The sequence below is a fragment of the Sinocyclocheilus grahami genome, unplaced genomic scaffold, assembly GCF_001515645.1.
Source record: "Sinocyclocheilus grahami isolate Dianchi unplaced genomic scaffold, SAMN03320097.WGS_v1.1 scaffold221.1, whole genome shotgun sequence".
Taxonomy (NCBI): domain Eukaryota; kingdom Metazoa; phylum Chordata; class Actinopteri; order Cypriniformes; family Cyprinidae; genus Sinocyclocheilus; species Sinocyclocheilus grahami.
In genome coordinates, this window is record NW_015505400.1 from 1,911,766 (window position 1) to 1,927,511 (window position 15,746).

At 36.7% G+C, this 15,746-nt stretch overlaps 1 protein-coding gene across 1 annotated transcript in view; it reads right to left on the minus strand.

Moving 5' to 3' along the window:
• LOC107596596 (exocyst complex component 6-like) overlaps positions 1-15,746 on the minus strand; it is a 60,957-nt gene that overhangs the window by 38,542 nt on the left and 6,669 nt on the right. Inside the window, exons 2-8 of the mRNA XM_016287353.1 lie at positions 12,553-12,724; positions 8,569-8,616; positions 8,337-8,427; positions 7,046-7,091; positions 3,057-3,261; positions 1,474-1,623; positions 698-766 (exon numbers count right to left, since the gene is read on the minus strand). Coding sequence (XP_016142839.1) covers positions 698-766; positions 1,474-1,623; positions 3,057-3,261; positions 7,046-7,091; positions 8,337-8,427; positions 8,569-8,616; positions 12,553-12,724 — 781 coding nt within the window. The remainder of the gene's footprint in view (positions 1-697; positions 767-1,473; positions 1,624-3,056; positions 3,262-7,045; positions 7,092-8,336; positions 8,428-8,568; positions 8,617-12,552; positions 12,725-15,746) is intronic.

Genomic DNA, 15,746 nt, shown 5'->3' on the forward strand with positions numbered 1-15,746 from the left:
GAAATAAAAGCCCCCTCCCCCCCCCCCCCCCCCTCCCTCTCTGTGTGTGTGGCTGAAGAGTGGCCCTTGGCCCTTACCAGCACCTGTGAGCGCTCGGGTAGCACAACGGTCAAAAGCGCTCATGTTCTCATTAACTGAACCATTGAGGGGAAAGCCTTCGACTCATTCTGCACCGCGGTTTGTGCAGAATCTGAATGCCCGAAGCGAGGAACTTTTTCACTGCTTTGTTTTTACGGCGAAAAGGGGGTTACTGCTCGGTCAGTCCCATTAGATGCTGCAGTCTGACCCCTTTTGTTGGCGTGTTGAAGGACTCGGGATTAGTTCAGACCAGATGAGCGATGGCACCAAGCGCTAACAAACTCAATCTCACCTCTCCACAGTTTGTGTTTGGTTTAAAGCAAAAATAATATTGATGGCACGACAGTCAAAACTCTGGAAATCCCATTGCTTTTATAAGCCATTAATGTTTGAGGAGCAACTTGGGAGACAAGGTTTCAATGAAACCGCACTGTCAACTCAGAGGCTGGGGACCTATTAGATACAGATCAACAGGAATGTTTCTCAATAAAACACATATTGTGTTCTACTGCAGAACCCAAACAGGCTTTCATAACATGTTATGGAGACGGGCTCTTGATATATCGGTTGTTCACTGTGTGCCCGACACATCTGGAGTGAAAGAGAGACTGGGAATTACCAAAACAGTGTAGATGTGAAGACATCGGTAGACTGGCGAAAAATCCACCAGATCCTGTGCCGTCAGGACCTTAAAAAGAAAACCGACAAGGTTAAAGGAACATTTCCTGTGGCAATGCATTAAACAGTGATGCTTCAACGATGTTTTGAACAGATATCTTTGAATTGAAAAGTGATCAAACAACACAAAGATTCAACAAAAAATTCCTTCAAACACAGGCTGTTTAAAGCATTTAAATATATTATTGGTTTATAATATGTTATACAAGAAAAATAATTAGAATTTTTATATATTGTATAAATACTGTATATACACACACATTATTTTCATTAAAGTAACGGTAATATATTTAAATTGTACTTTAAGTATATTTTACTAATATATTCTCTATAATAATAACTAATGATATTTTAAGTATTTACGCAAATGAGCATTATTGAAAGTATAATTCAAGTATTTATGCATCATGGGATTTGTTGTTCTGGCCTTACACTGTTGTACCACCTTTTATGCTGGTTTTAATTGTAAAAATCATTATGTTAAAATCCTTTTTTTACTGTAATGAATTGAATATTATTAACAATAATCAGAGGGGAATGTTTGCAGTTATAAAAATAAATAAATATAATGATTCTAAATGAATTTTCTTTGTCAAATAGAATTTTGGGATGAAATCTGGATGTTTTCTAGAAGTCCTGGATGTTATGGCCATACATAAAGAAGGGCCACAGTATGGCGCTTCACAAAAGGATGTTATTTGGGCTTGATGATGCTACCTCCTCATCCATCTCTTCTTCATCTGTTGCCTCTGCGCTCAGGCCGTTGTGATGGAGGGGTGTTCGGCTGTTCAGACCATACAGAGGTTTGGCACAGCTCAGAGTCACCTGCTTCTGCACCGCACTGTTAAACGTACGGTGCTGCTGAGCCTGAGAAAACCAAAAATAACGTCAACAGTCTTGCAAACGTTAACATGCAAACAGCAAGCTCTGAAATCAGTCTATTCTCTCATGCACTTTGAATGATATGTAGACACCTATGTACAGCACTCCAAATCAGTCATTTATGAGTAGAGGTCGACGATGTATCGGTTTTGACGATTAATCGCCACCGATAGTTTTTTGCTGGAACTATCGGTTATCGGCAAAAATCCATGCCGATAGTTTTCCGGGTTGCGTCTGTTGCTGGAACAGCTGAGAAGGGTCTGCTGTCATTATACAGTACGAGAGCAGCCTCTAGTGGTTGAAATCACTGACAGCACGTGCTATTTGTTTAGACACGTGATACTGCACGCTGAACAGACTATCGTTATTGGCAAAAATCCATGCCGATAGTTTTCCGGGTTGCGTCCGTTGCTGGAACGGCTGAGAAGGGTCTGCTGTCATTATACAGTACGAGAGCGGCCTCTAGTGGTTGAAATCACTGACAGCACGTGCTATTTGTTTAGACGCATGATACTGCACGCTGAACAGAGCGGGAATCTTCAGACGCGGATTTAAATGCAGCCGACAGAAAATCCTGCCACGCCACAGAGCACTATTCACATAGTTTTCCATTAAATTACATTATATTTGTCACGAATTGTTGTTAATGCGTCATTTATAGAGCTATAATATAGATCGCGCTTTCTCTTTCCGTTTGCTCCGTTTTTTAAATACCGAACTTCAAACTCATCTATACCTCATTGTTCGTTCAATCTTGAAGTAAACCCGTGTCTGTTTGGTGATTAAATAAACTGTTTTAGACTGCTCGAATTGAATGCGATGCGTCCGGAGTGTGTGTGATACCGGTGAGTTCTCCTAGACTCAGAGCTGCGCTTTTATTTTGATTAGATAATCAAGTGTTCAAGAATAGAAGAAGTTAAAGTGTGAGAGTATACATACAATATCCATATGTATATAATTTTAATGCTATGGCCTTTGTGTATATATTTAAAAATGTGCATCTTTAAGCATGACTGTTGAAATGAAATGGTGACACTTTAAAATAAGAGTCCATTTGTAACATTAAGATTAATGAAAGCTGTGTAATGAAAGTATTGTTCCTTGTTAGAGTGTGTTAATTTCAACATTTTAATTATTATTTTTAGTACTACTACTACTACTAGTATGGTTCAGTACTGTTTTTTTTTATAAAGCTTTATTTTAGTTTTTGTTCAGTATCCATTTTAAAAACTATCGGTTAATTAATCGGTATCGGCCAGTGTGGTCCAACCTAGCTATCGGTATTGGCAAAATCGGTCGACCTCTACTTATGAGCATCTGTTCAGTTAGGATGCAACCATAGACTAGGTTTTGAAACAGCAACATTTACAACAGCCTATTTAAAAAATAAATAATATAAAATAAAAATAAAATACTACCTGTCTCATTGCGGTTTCACCAATTTTATCCGAGTGCTTTCGGATACTCTCCAAGAAGTCTTTCAGGTCAGACATGGAGATCTCCTTAATCTCCTCTCTGAGTTTAGGGAGTGTCTCAGCCATGATTTGGCAGAACCTGTACTGGCTCACTCTGGGAATATAAATGTTTTCTAGCTGCTCCATTGTTTTCAATGCAGAGTAGTATCTGAAAAGGAAAAGATTCATGTCAGTCATCAGTTTACCTTTCCCTAAAACCCCCTAAAAGACAACAGAAATGAGATGATAATAAAGAGTAAGATGGTTTCAATATTCTTTAAAAAAAAAAAGGAAGAAAAAAAAGAGCAAAAATCTGGTTACAGCGAGACACTTACTAGGGCTAAAACAATGCATCGATCAAATGACTAATAATATGATGTACTGACAAAACACCCACAAACAATAAGATGCACCTTTATTTTGACACTCAAGTTCATCGTCTGTTCTATGCGGTGACATGAAATATTTGATCAGTTATAACAACCAACTGGGTTATAGTATTGGCAACTTCCAGGGAGTTCAATTAAAAGTTAATTTTATATTTTGGTTGCAATTGTTAGTTAATAAAAATGTAACTGTAAAATAAGCACAATTTCGTAATAATTCTAATCAAATTGTAATTGTATTGCGGCATGTTTTGAGGTATCTGTAAAAATCCTATCTCTGGCTAAGAGAATCAGTGTCAGATCGTATCATGATGAAAGTGAACCGGGCCAATCTGTACTCACTGTTTCAATAGTACATGTATGAATGACGAGTTATGAATGAATGAAACGCCTTTGTCCGCTTGAGAAACGGTGTCTCTTCTGTGGCTCGGTACGCTTTCAACTCGTTTTTTTTTTTTTGTCTCGAGTAAGACACTGTACGACATTCACGTTACATGATTTGACTGATTTTTACGTAGAAAGGGCGACAGCACACTGCATAAACGAAACTAAAATTAAATCATCTTTGCGAGCAAGGGGGCCCCCCCCTGGTGTTCGGGGGCCCTACGCAGCTTGCATATTTTGCGTATAGGGAGGATCGCTCTGGTCAGAGTAAGTTATTCATTCACTAAGTAAGAGTGCTTATATTTAACTACAGACTGTATACGGTTGATAAGCAATGTTGCAACTTTGCTGCATTAATATAAAGTGTGTGGTCACAGGTGGAAGTTTATAAGCACTGAATAACTACAATACTACCACAACAAACATGTACGTTTATTAAAGGCTTGTGTTCCCGTGCTCTTCACACCCAATTCATTACATATTTTGCTTGTATTGATTAGTGTGGTGGCCAAATTCATGGAAGTATGCTGCTATCAGGAGAGTCATGGGAAAGCATGGGATCTTAATTGAAAAGTTTAATTTAAAGTTGTTTTTTTCCAGAATACACTACTGGTCAAAAGTTTTGAACAATTACGATTTTTAATGTTTCTAAAAACAAGTTTCCTCAAGGCTGCATTTATTTTATAAAAACATTATTTTAACATTGTGAAATATTCTTACGATTTAAAATAAATTATTTCTATTAGAATATATTTTAAAATGTAATTTATTCCTGTGATGGCAAAGCTGAATTTTCAGTATCATCATCCCAGTCTTCATGGTTAAATGATCCTTCAGAAATCCTTCTAATATGCTGATTTGCTGCTCAAGAAACATTTCTTATTATTATCAATGCTGAAAACAGTTTTTGCTGGTTAATATTTTGTGAACAGTGATAGACTACCACTCAAAATTAAGAAAGATAAAAAAAAAAAAATACATAAAAATATAATTGTATTCAGCAAGGATGCATTAAATTGATCAACAGTGACAGTAAATACATTTATAATGTTACACAATTTTCAGTTTCAAATAAATGCAAAGAAAACTAAAATAACTACTTTATTCAACAATTCGTCTCCTGGTGCCATTTTGGAGAGTATCCACTGAACGTAAACTGCGTATGCTATTCTGTGTAAGCTGCGTCACGCGTTTTCTACAACGTTTTCTATGTTGCTTACACTTTGATTTGAACGAAAACAACGTATCCGCGTGACGCAGGAGACGAATTGTTGAATAAAGTCATTATTTTTGTTTTCTTTGCGTACAAAAAGTATTCTCATATCTTCGTAAAATTACGGTTGAACCCCTGATGTCACATGGATTATTTTACCGATCTCCTTGCTACGTTTCTGGACCTTGATCGTGGTAATTACATTGCTGTCAATGGGAGGGTCAGAGAGCTCTCAAAATTCATCAAAAATATATTAATATATTTAACACAATATATATATATATATATATTGTGTTCCGAAGATGAACGGAGGTCATACGGGTTTAGAACGACACAAGGGTGAGTAATTAATGACAGAATTTTTGTAAGGACAACATTTTTGGGTGAACTAACCCTTAAAAGGGACCATCAAAATAAAGTGAAACCTAATTATTTATTTTTTTTGACCAAACACATGACGTTTTTTTGAGCTTCAAAAAGCATAATTATTCCAAATAATTAAAATATATCCGTTAGTATATATGCAACACGGGCTCAAAAATAACAAACTTGCACAATGCATGACCTGTGCCTGTCCATATTCAACGTACTTGTATGCTTATTAACTTGTACCGCACTAGCCGGTGCCTCTGAATGCTCCCTGACCTCAGCGCTCTGAAGTGCGCGTGCGTCCATGTGGATGGACAAAGTGGCACCCTTCCCAGCGAGTGTTACATGTGAACTGCGAAAGAATCGCTGCCTGATTAGACCATGTCCCAGCCTAGTCATTAGCGCGCAATGGCGACACACAGATTAATGGAAAAACACATTGCACTAATTGCCTCAATTTGGAGGAGGCTTGACATGGGCCTGACGGTACAGGGCAGTGCTGTGAAGAAGGGCACACACAAGGTCAATTGTCTTTGCGTTTGAATAGTTTATTTATTCATGATGTGTTATGACTGACTAAGTAGACCTTAATGGACAAAAAAGGGTCATTATTTTCAAGTTCAACGTGACCTTACATCCATCCCTTCTTTCTAGGAGATGACCAAACACTTCTTTATAAAAGATGTTTAAATGCATTTTAAACAATTCTAACAGTTCAATTAATCTTTTTAGCAAGACACTGCCACTTTCCACATCCTCCTTTTTTTTTTAAAGCAAAGGAACAAATATATATATATATATATATATATATATATATATTAGAGTGTAAACTCTTACATACGTTTAAACTATAACAAAACAATGTTAAAATTTTTAATTATATAAATACATATAAAGTAGATAGTTTTTAATGATAAAGAATTCAAATTTCTATTCATTTCATTGTAGAATTAATTTTTATCATATAATATTCTGCTGTTTTGGGTGCAACCCTTTTATTGCATGACTTTCTCCCCATTTAAAAAAAAAAAAAAGATTTCAAATTGTGACTTTCTTCAGCAAACCGTAAATTGTCTCATTACTTTTTCTCAAATTTGACACCGTATAACTGTAGTGTCGTTGACTACATTGATCAAGCTCACACATTCAATTACTATTATATTGTAGATATTGCATGATCATGAGAATATTCTTTCTTTAATTTATGGAAAGTTTAGGCTTGTCAATAACTAAAACCAACCTTTCTCCTAAACATACTGACAACATTTAGAACAAATCTGCAACCTTGTTAATTGTAACCTTGTCATTTCTTTGTAACTCATTAATTTTTTAAATATTTTTTATTGAGTGTATATTTAATTTCTATTGCTGGAACATATCAATCACTAAAATAATAGTTTTAAACTGTATTTGGACCGGAAAGTGCAAACCTTAAACCTTCGATGCAACTTATATAATATTTAGTTTAATATCATGAAGTTTTTTTATTAAATTAATTTCCTTTTTAAAGACATTCTAACCTATTTTGTCACCATTAATGAATATGACTGATTTGCAATAAAGATAAAAACTCATATTAGCCCAAATAATCAGTAAGTTACCTTTTCGATTCAAGCTGCTCCTTCAATTTGCTGTACATTTCCAGGACTGCAGAAATGTAAACAAAAGACAGCATGATTTCAAGTCAAAAGAAATCAAACGGAAACATTTTCGCCATTCAGTGAACTTTAACCACTTCCTAAACGTCTATTATTTCTTTTTGAAAGAAACAGGCCAAAGAAACCACACATAACTGCATTTATCTACAGAATCATCCAATGGGTTTCTTGATTAAACCACTGTAAAAACAAAACATCTAATTCTCTCTCTTTCTCTTTTGTCCAAGCAGCTAGGAACTGTTGTATCAAGTCAGAGAGGCCATAAAATATAAACACAGGGCACAGTTTAATGAGGACCTGGACTCATTACAAGGGTTGGGTATCGGTTGGGTTTTTTCCGATACCGGTGCCAAATTTATACTTTTAAAACGGTTCTGGTGCCTGAACGACACTTTAAAAAAAAAATTCCCAAAATAGGATGGATTGGCCATTATTGAGTGCTATAAACACATTTAATGTCTGTTTCATTCATACTGGATGCCAGAGGGTGCCCTTGCCCAGAAACTCCACATGAGTATCACAGAAGGAAAAGGACTCAGGAAATCCCTAATATGGACAAAGGCATTGCTATTGCTGTAACGGAGTAAACAGAAGATATAAACATTTTGAATGATAAAACAAAGACAATAAACACTTGACTGCGACAATGTATAGTTTATCCGTGTTATTCAAGCCATCTTTGGTATTTTCATCATAATTAAGCATATTTATAATCCATTGCTAATTGACATAGCCTTTTTACCATATGCTTTTTACAGTATAGAACGGTATCTACCTGTTGCCATCAGATCAAGTGTAACTGCTGCATTCCCGCTCTCCTCGGATGCTCTCATTTCCCGAGTTGTGCTTTTAAGTCAACATGGACACTCGCGTTACTACAAAGATGTGTTGGATTTGTATTATTAGAGCTTTCCGACTTGCGTTCGTGAATTTTCTCAGTCGGGAAATTATTTTTCACGTGCGGTGCCGGTGATCCTTACGTCCGTTTCGGAGAACCAGAGAACAAATATTTCAATCGATCGCTCAAGCATTGGTGGCACCGAAATCTGCGTTCTGATTCGGTTCTAGTACATACCGGTTACAACCCTATGCATTACTGTAACAAGAAACCTGGGAACATTGGCGTTTACGGTACCTTGATTGTTTTTAATAGTCTTTTGCTGAAATCTTTGGGAAACAAGGACAAAAGCGTCGCGGTTACAGGTCATATTTTTACGCAACCGTGTCATCTCACCGGGAATGCAGAGCTGCAGCTTCTCCACCGTGGTGGCCATGTTCCTCTGTTGAATTCGGCAGCGTATGACCTCCTCTGTTTGGGCCGTCACCTTACATAAGGGAAGGTCAAAGAGTGTGAAGCCCTCTCAATTAACGAGACAGTCCTCTCTGCACTATTGTTCGATAATAGACATTCTTTTCTTCTGCCCATCTAACAGCAGACAAACTAACAAAGCCAGACTGTGCCATACCTCTCGTCCGGCGTCTTGAAGTCTTCGATTGGTGTCGCTCACTTGGCCCTTAAAACATAATATCACTTTTGTTAGACAAATAAGCCCACGATTCCCTGTTGTAACTGCTCACCCTTGTAATCAGATCATGCTTCATGAGGAGTCAAGAACAAAGCCATGCAAATTCAAATTAAATGTGCAGCGGGAACTTGAACTTTTGGTCGGCGGGGAGCTTTTATGGCCGGTAATCGCTTCTGACAGCCCTTTCTAACAGATTCTGTGACAAACTTCTCAATTTTACTTGGGATTTTTGAACTTTGGTTGTTCCTCTGGCTCTGTCAAACAATTCAAATCAATGACCCAATTGACCATTGGTCCCTTGTTGGTAACTTCAATGAGCTCTATGTGCCATTCATTGTCTGGGGTAAAATGCGGATAGCATTTTCTGGTAATTAAACATTGTTTTTTTTCTGTTTTTTTTCAGCTGAACACAAACGCTGGGTGGCTGATTAACATCAAATGTGAAAACCTCCACACCACAGCGCCAGTATTGTGCCCCAGGTGCAGGGACCGCATGGCCACAGACTTTCCCACATATTAAGTCTCATTAGGTCATCGTAATAAGGAACCGCTTTTTGAGTTTATTAAAAATCTCATTTATTCGTGAACAAAGAGGGCCCAGTGACCTCATTGATGCCGTATGTGCTCTCTTGTTATCTGAATATGCGTTATATAATGTGGGTCTAATTACGAGGATTGGTAAGCCACTCCTGTGCCGTTTGGTCACCATATTTCACTCTGGGAAGTGGAAAGGGAGCTAAAGAGAATTGGCGTGCCACGTGCGATTTCAGCGCAAGGCCTGAACCCCGTGAACGCACAATGACCCAACCATCGTGGATAAAAATTAGACACTACGGGCATGTCTCCATTCCACGGGAGTGAGCACTGGTCTGAGGAAACTAGGAAAGAGGTCTGAGGAAACTTCAGGAAAGACCTGAACCGGAAGTGACAAGACCTGTTTTACAGAATATGGAAGTTTGTTACGCAGAACCTCTATTCATCCAAAGTTAACATGAATGTGTAATAGAAAGTTCACTTTGGCAAACTGTTTCAAACTCCTAAATTGAACTCTAAACGAACTTAATTTTGGCCCAATTTTGTACAAAATGGCATCACACCAGTTCTTCGGTTTTCGATTCCGCTTGAAGCACATCGGGCCTTCTTTATATTCAGAGGGGGAAAAAAACTGTTTTAAAAGTCTAATAAGGTATAGAAAATAAGATACTGGATAAACATGCATTTGAAATTAACTACCCCTATTTCGAAAATGGGGCAAAGTACCCATAAGACTTTAACCACATTAACAAAAAAGTGAAAAAAAGTACCATGTACCGCGGTAGCATAATGGCGCTTTTCCACTGCATGGTATGGCACGGTACGACTCGGTACGGTTCACTTTTGGGGGGTTTTCCACTGGGTACAGTACCTGGTACTTTTTTTAGTAGAGAGAATCGTCACTACCTGCGTCACTGAACTTGTGTCACAAACAAAAAAGAACCGCTAGATTTAAATCAGCACAGCCAGCGAAGGATCGAACGCAACTGTTTTGAACGAGCGCACTTTTTTTTAACAACCAAAAAGTGGCTGTTCCCCCTGTTGAGGAAGTACAGACGTTCCTCTCGTTGATAGCAGAGGAGCGGATCCAGCGAGAGCTTGATGGGGCGATGCGGAATGAGAAAGTTTTTTTAGGAGTCGTGGTAGTAGAGGCGGCGCAACTATAATGACATGTGAATAATCCCGCCCACTCTAAAGCGATACTAAAACGACATGTGAATAATCCCGCCCATTCTAAAGCGATACTAAACTGCAGTGGAAACGCAAACCAAGCCGAACCGAGCCGTGCCGTACCGTACTGAGCCGTACCGAGCCGAGTCGTACCACGCAGTGGAAAAGCGCCATAATAGTATTCTTTGCAGTAACTTGATGTATCATACAAAAACAGGTCTGTGAAAGCTAGAATTCTTGCTGGTTGGTAGGTGATCAAATACTTATTTCATGCAATAAAATGTAAATTAATTATTTAAAAATCATACAATGTGATTTTCTGGATTTTTTTTTGATTCTGTCTCTCACAGTTGAGGTGTACCTACGATGAAAATTACAGATCTCTCCATTCTTTGTAAGTGGGAAAACTTGAAAAATCAGCAGTGTATCAAATACTTATTTGCCCCACTGTATTAATAGGATAATCATTCAATATTAACAACATTACGTAAAACAATATTGAGATACTTATGTAAGCCATGTGATGTTAATCCTCACATATTTCAACATATTTTTAATAATAATAATAAACTCTAAAACGGCCAGACAGGTTCAAGATGAAAACACTAAATAATTTTAAACAGGGTAAATCGTTTGTTAAAAGGCCTGTTTTTCCACAATGTTTTCACTAAATTAACACAATGAATAATATCTGATCTTTTTCCTTAATATGTGCCATTATAAAAATACAAAGTAGTAAACTGCACACAAGGTTATGGAGCTTAAAATATGCTAAAAAATGCTTTATTAGTCCTTGACCTTGTATGGAGCTTAAAATATGACAAAACTATTTGAATCGTGTAAATTTGAATTATTGACAAGTGTCACTAAACAAAACTGAATATTATGTGGCATTTAACAGTTTTGAATTAAGATTGTGATCGCAAAAACCTGCTTCTTTTCATTTTTAAGGTATTGTTTTCGTTATAATGTACTGATTCAATTTAGTAATCAATAATTCATTATTATTCTAGCTCTCCTGACTTGCTCTCTTGCCCCCCACATTGAAAACCCCTGCGGTAGACCGACTCCGCTTGCATTCATTCATGTGAATTGTCGAGATGAGAGGTGACCCCTCCTGGTAGTGCGCTTTATACAGTTTAGTGTCATTTCTAATCACCCAGACACTGACGCTTTGACTCTAAGTACTGGCAACATGTCAGAAGTGCCGGTATGCAAAAGACTACATTATATACTGCGTACCGGCCCACTTCAAGCCACTTGTCATTCCTTCAACATAAGTCGTGGCCACCAGAGATGGATGCTGTTCCCTCAACATAGCATCTCGAGGCCACAACTTCACAGCGCCTGGCCACAACATATTACCATGTTCCCACGAGTTAATATGTAGTGGCCATGACAAAACTAAGTGAACCGAACATGTTCCCTCCCGGTCACCGTAGTAATTGTCCAAAATGCTTCGTTCGACTTTTCGGAGATCATCTACTCTTTCCCTGTGGATGACCGCTGACCTACTCTCTGTGCGATCTGAATTTCCGCGTTTTGAATTTTAGAATATTGAATTTGATGTTCTGAATTTCTTCATCTTGAAAACTTGGAAGCTGTATTTTTAAAAACTGGGTATTTGCAGTCTAAGAATTCAGAACAAAAAAATCCGCTGTTTGAAAATACATGTCTGTAAAACTCGAAAAAATTCAATCGTGTTAAATTTCAAATGTTCTATATCCAAGTAAAACAAAATCTAATTCAAAACGGTGTTAAATGCCACATAATATTTAGTTTTGTTAAATGACACTTTGTGTTAATTTACACAATTCAAATATTTTTGTCATATTTTAAGCGCCATACAAGGTCAAGGACTAATAAAGCATTTTAAACTGATTCCACTAAATTCTATGAATATTAATGAAAAGCTTTTCAACAGGATTTAAAAATCACAGCAATGTTCACTTAATTTTGGATTGTGGGCTAAATCAATGTGAATATGTTGTGAATTTTCTACATATCACCCAGCGCGGTTTAGTATAATGGTATATATTTATATATATACACATTTCTGATACTATTATTCTACCATGGCACTGCCACAATATTTAGCAGGACAAAATTAATTATCTTAAAATTATTTCTCAATAATAAGAAAGCATAATATATACTTCTCATCCCTAAAAAGAATAATTATTAATAATAATAAATATTTGAATTATGATTTCCACGTACCATCAGCTTCTCAGCATCTGCTCGGACTTTCAGCAGTTCTGTGATGGCGTCCACGAATCCCTGATGATGGAAGTTGCACATTTTCTCAATCTCTCTGTCATGGTTGCGTATTCTGGCATCAAGTTTCTCCATAAACCTTTTGTGTGCGTTGGGCTGATCATCGTAAACGGATCTATAAAACAAACATCAAAGTAATACACTAAACTATTTCAAACAAACAGAGATACTGCAGAAATATTCTTTAAAGATCTTAAAGAGTTCCATGAATATCATCTCATCTTCATTTACATTAACATAATTTTTTTTAACATAACATTTTGACGTTCTATATTTTAATGGCTTCAAATATCAAAGTCACTTTTAGAAACTGTCTTATCCTCCCATCTGTCCAAACAGATATTTCACAAGTGCAAAACATTCAGCAGCAACCAACTCTTTTTGCATCAGTTTACACTGCAGCCGGAACCCAAACCGAGCCAATATCTAGAAACCTGATGATTTACTAAAAGTGATTTCAGTAAATGCATTATTTTTGTGTAAACACCTTGTGATTCCCTTTCAGATAACACACAGACTTCAGTTCTCTGCAGGTGTCTCCGTGTGGTGTTCTCAGTCTAAGAGCATGTGTGTTTCAGTAGCTGTGCTCTCTAGTGCTGGCCTCGGTGTCTGTGTGCAGCAGTGAGAGCTGGCGAGGTGAGGCCAACAGATGGGCTGCTTCTTCAGTCTGTTGTGAGATCACAGAGTGTGCTGCCCTCCTCACTGCTCCAGATGGCCAAGAGAGAAGAAGAACAGTCCGAGATGATTCAGGGCCTTCACTCACTTCCTGACACAGATCCAGAGGAAGTGTGAAGGGAAGGGCACCAGCTGACACCGTACTGCATTACTTACTAGTACTAGCATTCACAATCCACATGAAACAGTGAACTGGCCATTTTACTTCCATAAAGTATTTCAAAGCTGGATATTTCAAGGATGTTCAAAAAAAAAATTCTGGAGACTTTTTATCTATTAGTGATTGATTGGATGTATAAAATGCCATGGTATTACTATGATTCATAATGCAAAACCTGTGGTGGCTAGATATGGGGCTTTCTCATTCGGGTCTGCGGAACCTTAGGGGGTTGTAACATCTTTCTAGAGGATCTTTGAAAGAAAAAGAAAAAATTCTTCTAATAATGTGTATCTTAAAGGGATAGTTCACCCAAAAATGGAAATTCTGTTATCATTTACTCACCTCTGTCATTCTAAACCTGTATGACTTTAAAAGAAATGTATTTTGCAAAAATATTTCAGTGTTTTTCTTTTGCGCATACATGTCAATGGCCACCAAAGTTGTTTGGTTACCAATATTCTTCGAAATATCATTTTTGTGTCCTGCAGAAGAAAGTCACTTATTGTTTTGGAATGAAATGACGTAAATTAAGTAAATGACGACAGAATCTTAATTTTTGAGTGAAGTATACCTTTATGACATTAATGATATTCATTTAGAAGTTTCTAAAGTATATTGCAGAGACAATTTGAAATGAAATAAACAAATTGAAATAAAATATTTTTAAATTTTTTTTTATTTCAGCTAGTTGCCATAGCACCAATTTTCATATTCATTTATTTTAACTTGGTGTACTAAAACAACAAAACTAAAATAAATATTTATAAAAACTAAAGATATTAAAAAACAACTATGTAACTAAAACTTAAAATATAAAAGTGAAACATTAATTAAATAAATTAAAAACTGTAATGTATATTAATAATACCAAAATAACACTAACAATATAAGAACATACATTAAACAATTGTGCAATTTAGTAGTCTTTACAATACCACACTCCATAATATTTTCCACACAGTATAAATGAATCGTTTACATTCACATATATTTTACACATAAGACAATGTAGCATTGTCTTTGGGGGTCCTTGACATTTAAAATATTTTTTTTGCTTGCCATTTATGAGCATTGGGCTAATATTAAGAGACTATGAAAAAATACAGTATACTACACAATGTGGGTGAGAACCACTAGAGTGCAGAATGTGCTGCAGCTGAAGAGATGCATGAATAGTTCTCTGAGTGCGCCACCAGGTGGGCAACAATATGCAAATATTTTAACCAAACCAGCAGCCATAGATCAGCGGCTCTCGTGCGGTTTACACTGAATATGAAGTGGTTACCCAACACAAGACCCAAAATTGTTGTGCAAATGTAAAAAAATTAAAATACTAATAATAATAATTCTAAAAAGCAATGTTAATGTTATAACCATGTATTGAATAGACCCAACAGCATTCAATGGGAAAGCATTGCAGTGTATCATGAACGAGGAACATGACGTTATTTATTTTCATTCATAATTTTTTTAATTCCCTGTGACGTGTGCAAGTATCAGTCATATAGAATGAAATAGAGCAACACTGACATCACATTTATTTTTTTAGAAATGCATGTGAAAACTGACTTTTCATTGGCTGTTTTAGAATACCACAACAATTTAATAAATCATTTTATAAATAATGTTAAAATGCAAGTTCAATTAGGTGACCGAATTACCTGAAAAAACTCAGTAACTCATTATAAAGCATTATGAATCATGATGAAAATAATAAACTGGAGATTTATTTTAAACATTTGTTCAAACTCATAGATTCATTCAGACCGGATAAATAGTTTGTCTCTCCACGACTCTTGACATGAGCATCAGCCAGTAAAAACAGCTCCTTTCTCTGTTCACAGGTGTGTTTGTGTCAAAGGCAGAAGCTAATGTTAAACTACTTCTGAACAGTCACAGCAATTAGCATGGAATTCATATTAAACGATCTGCATTAAACGATCTCAGCCAGCATAAAAACAAAAGAAATGCATAATAACAAAGTAGGAAATTCTTAGATGGCTCACAGCTAATGAAACCGCCAGCTGGCTCTCTCTTTCAGATGCCGAGCAGAAGGTCCGGATGAAATCCAGGTTGCCATTGGCAACACAGCCTCAACGTCTAGACTGTGAATGACACTGATACTAGTTCGGAGTCATTTTTACCACATTGTGATACAATTGTTGTGATGTTCTGAGTGATCGCGAGCAGGGCTGGGAAACTAAATTTGAAATTCACGAACTATTTCCAAAAATCGAATTAGAATCTATTAGAATTCCAAAGAATAAACAGTCCACAAAAAGGGCAATGAATGAATATATAT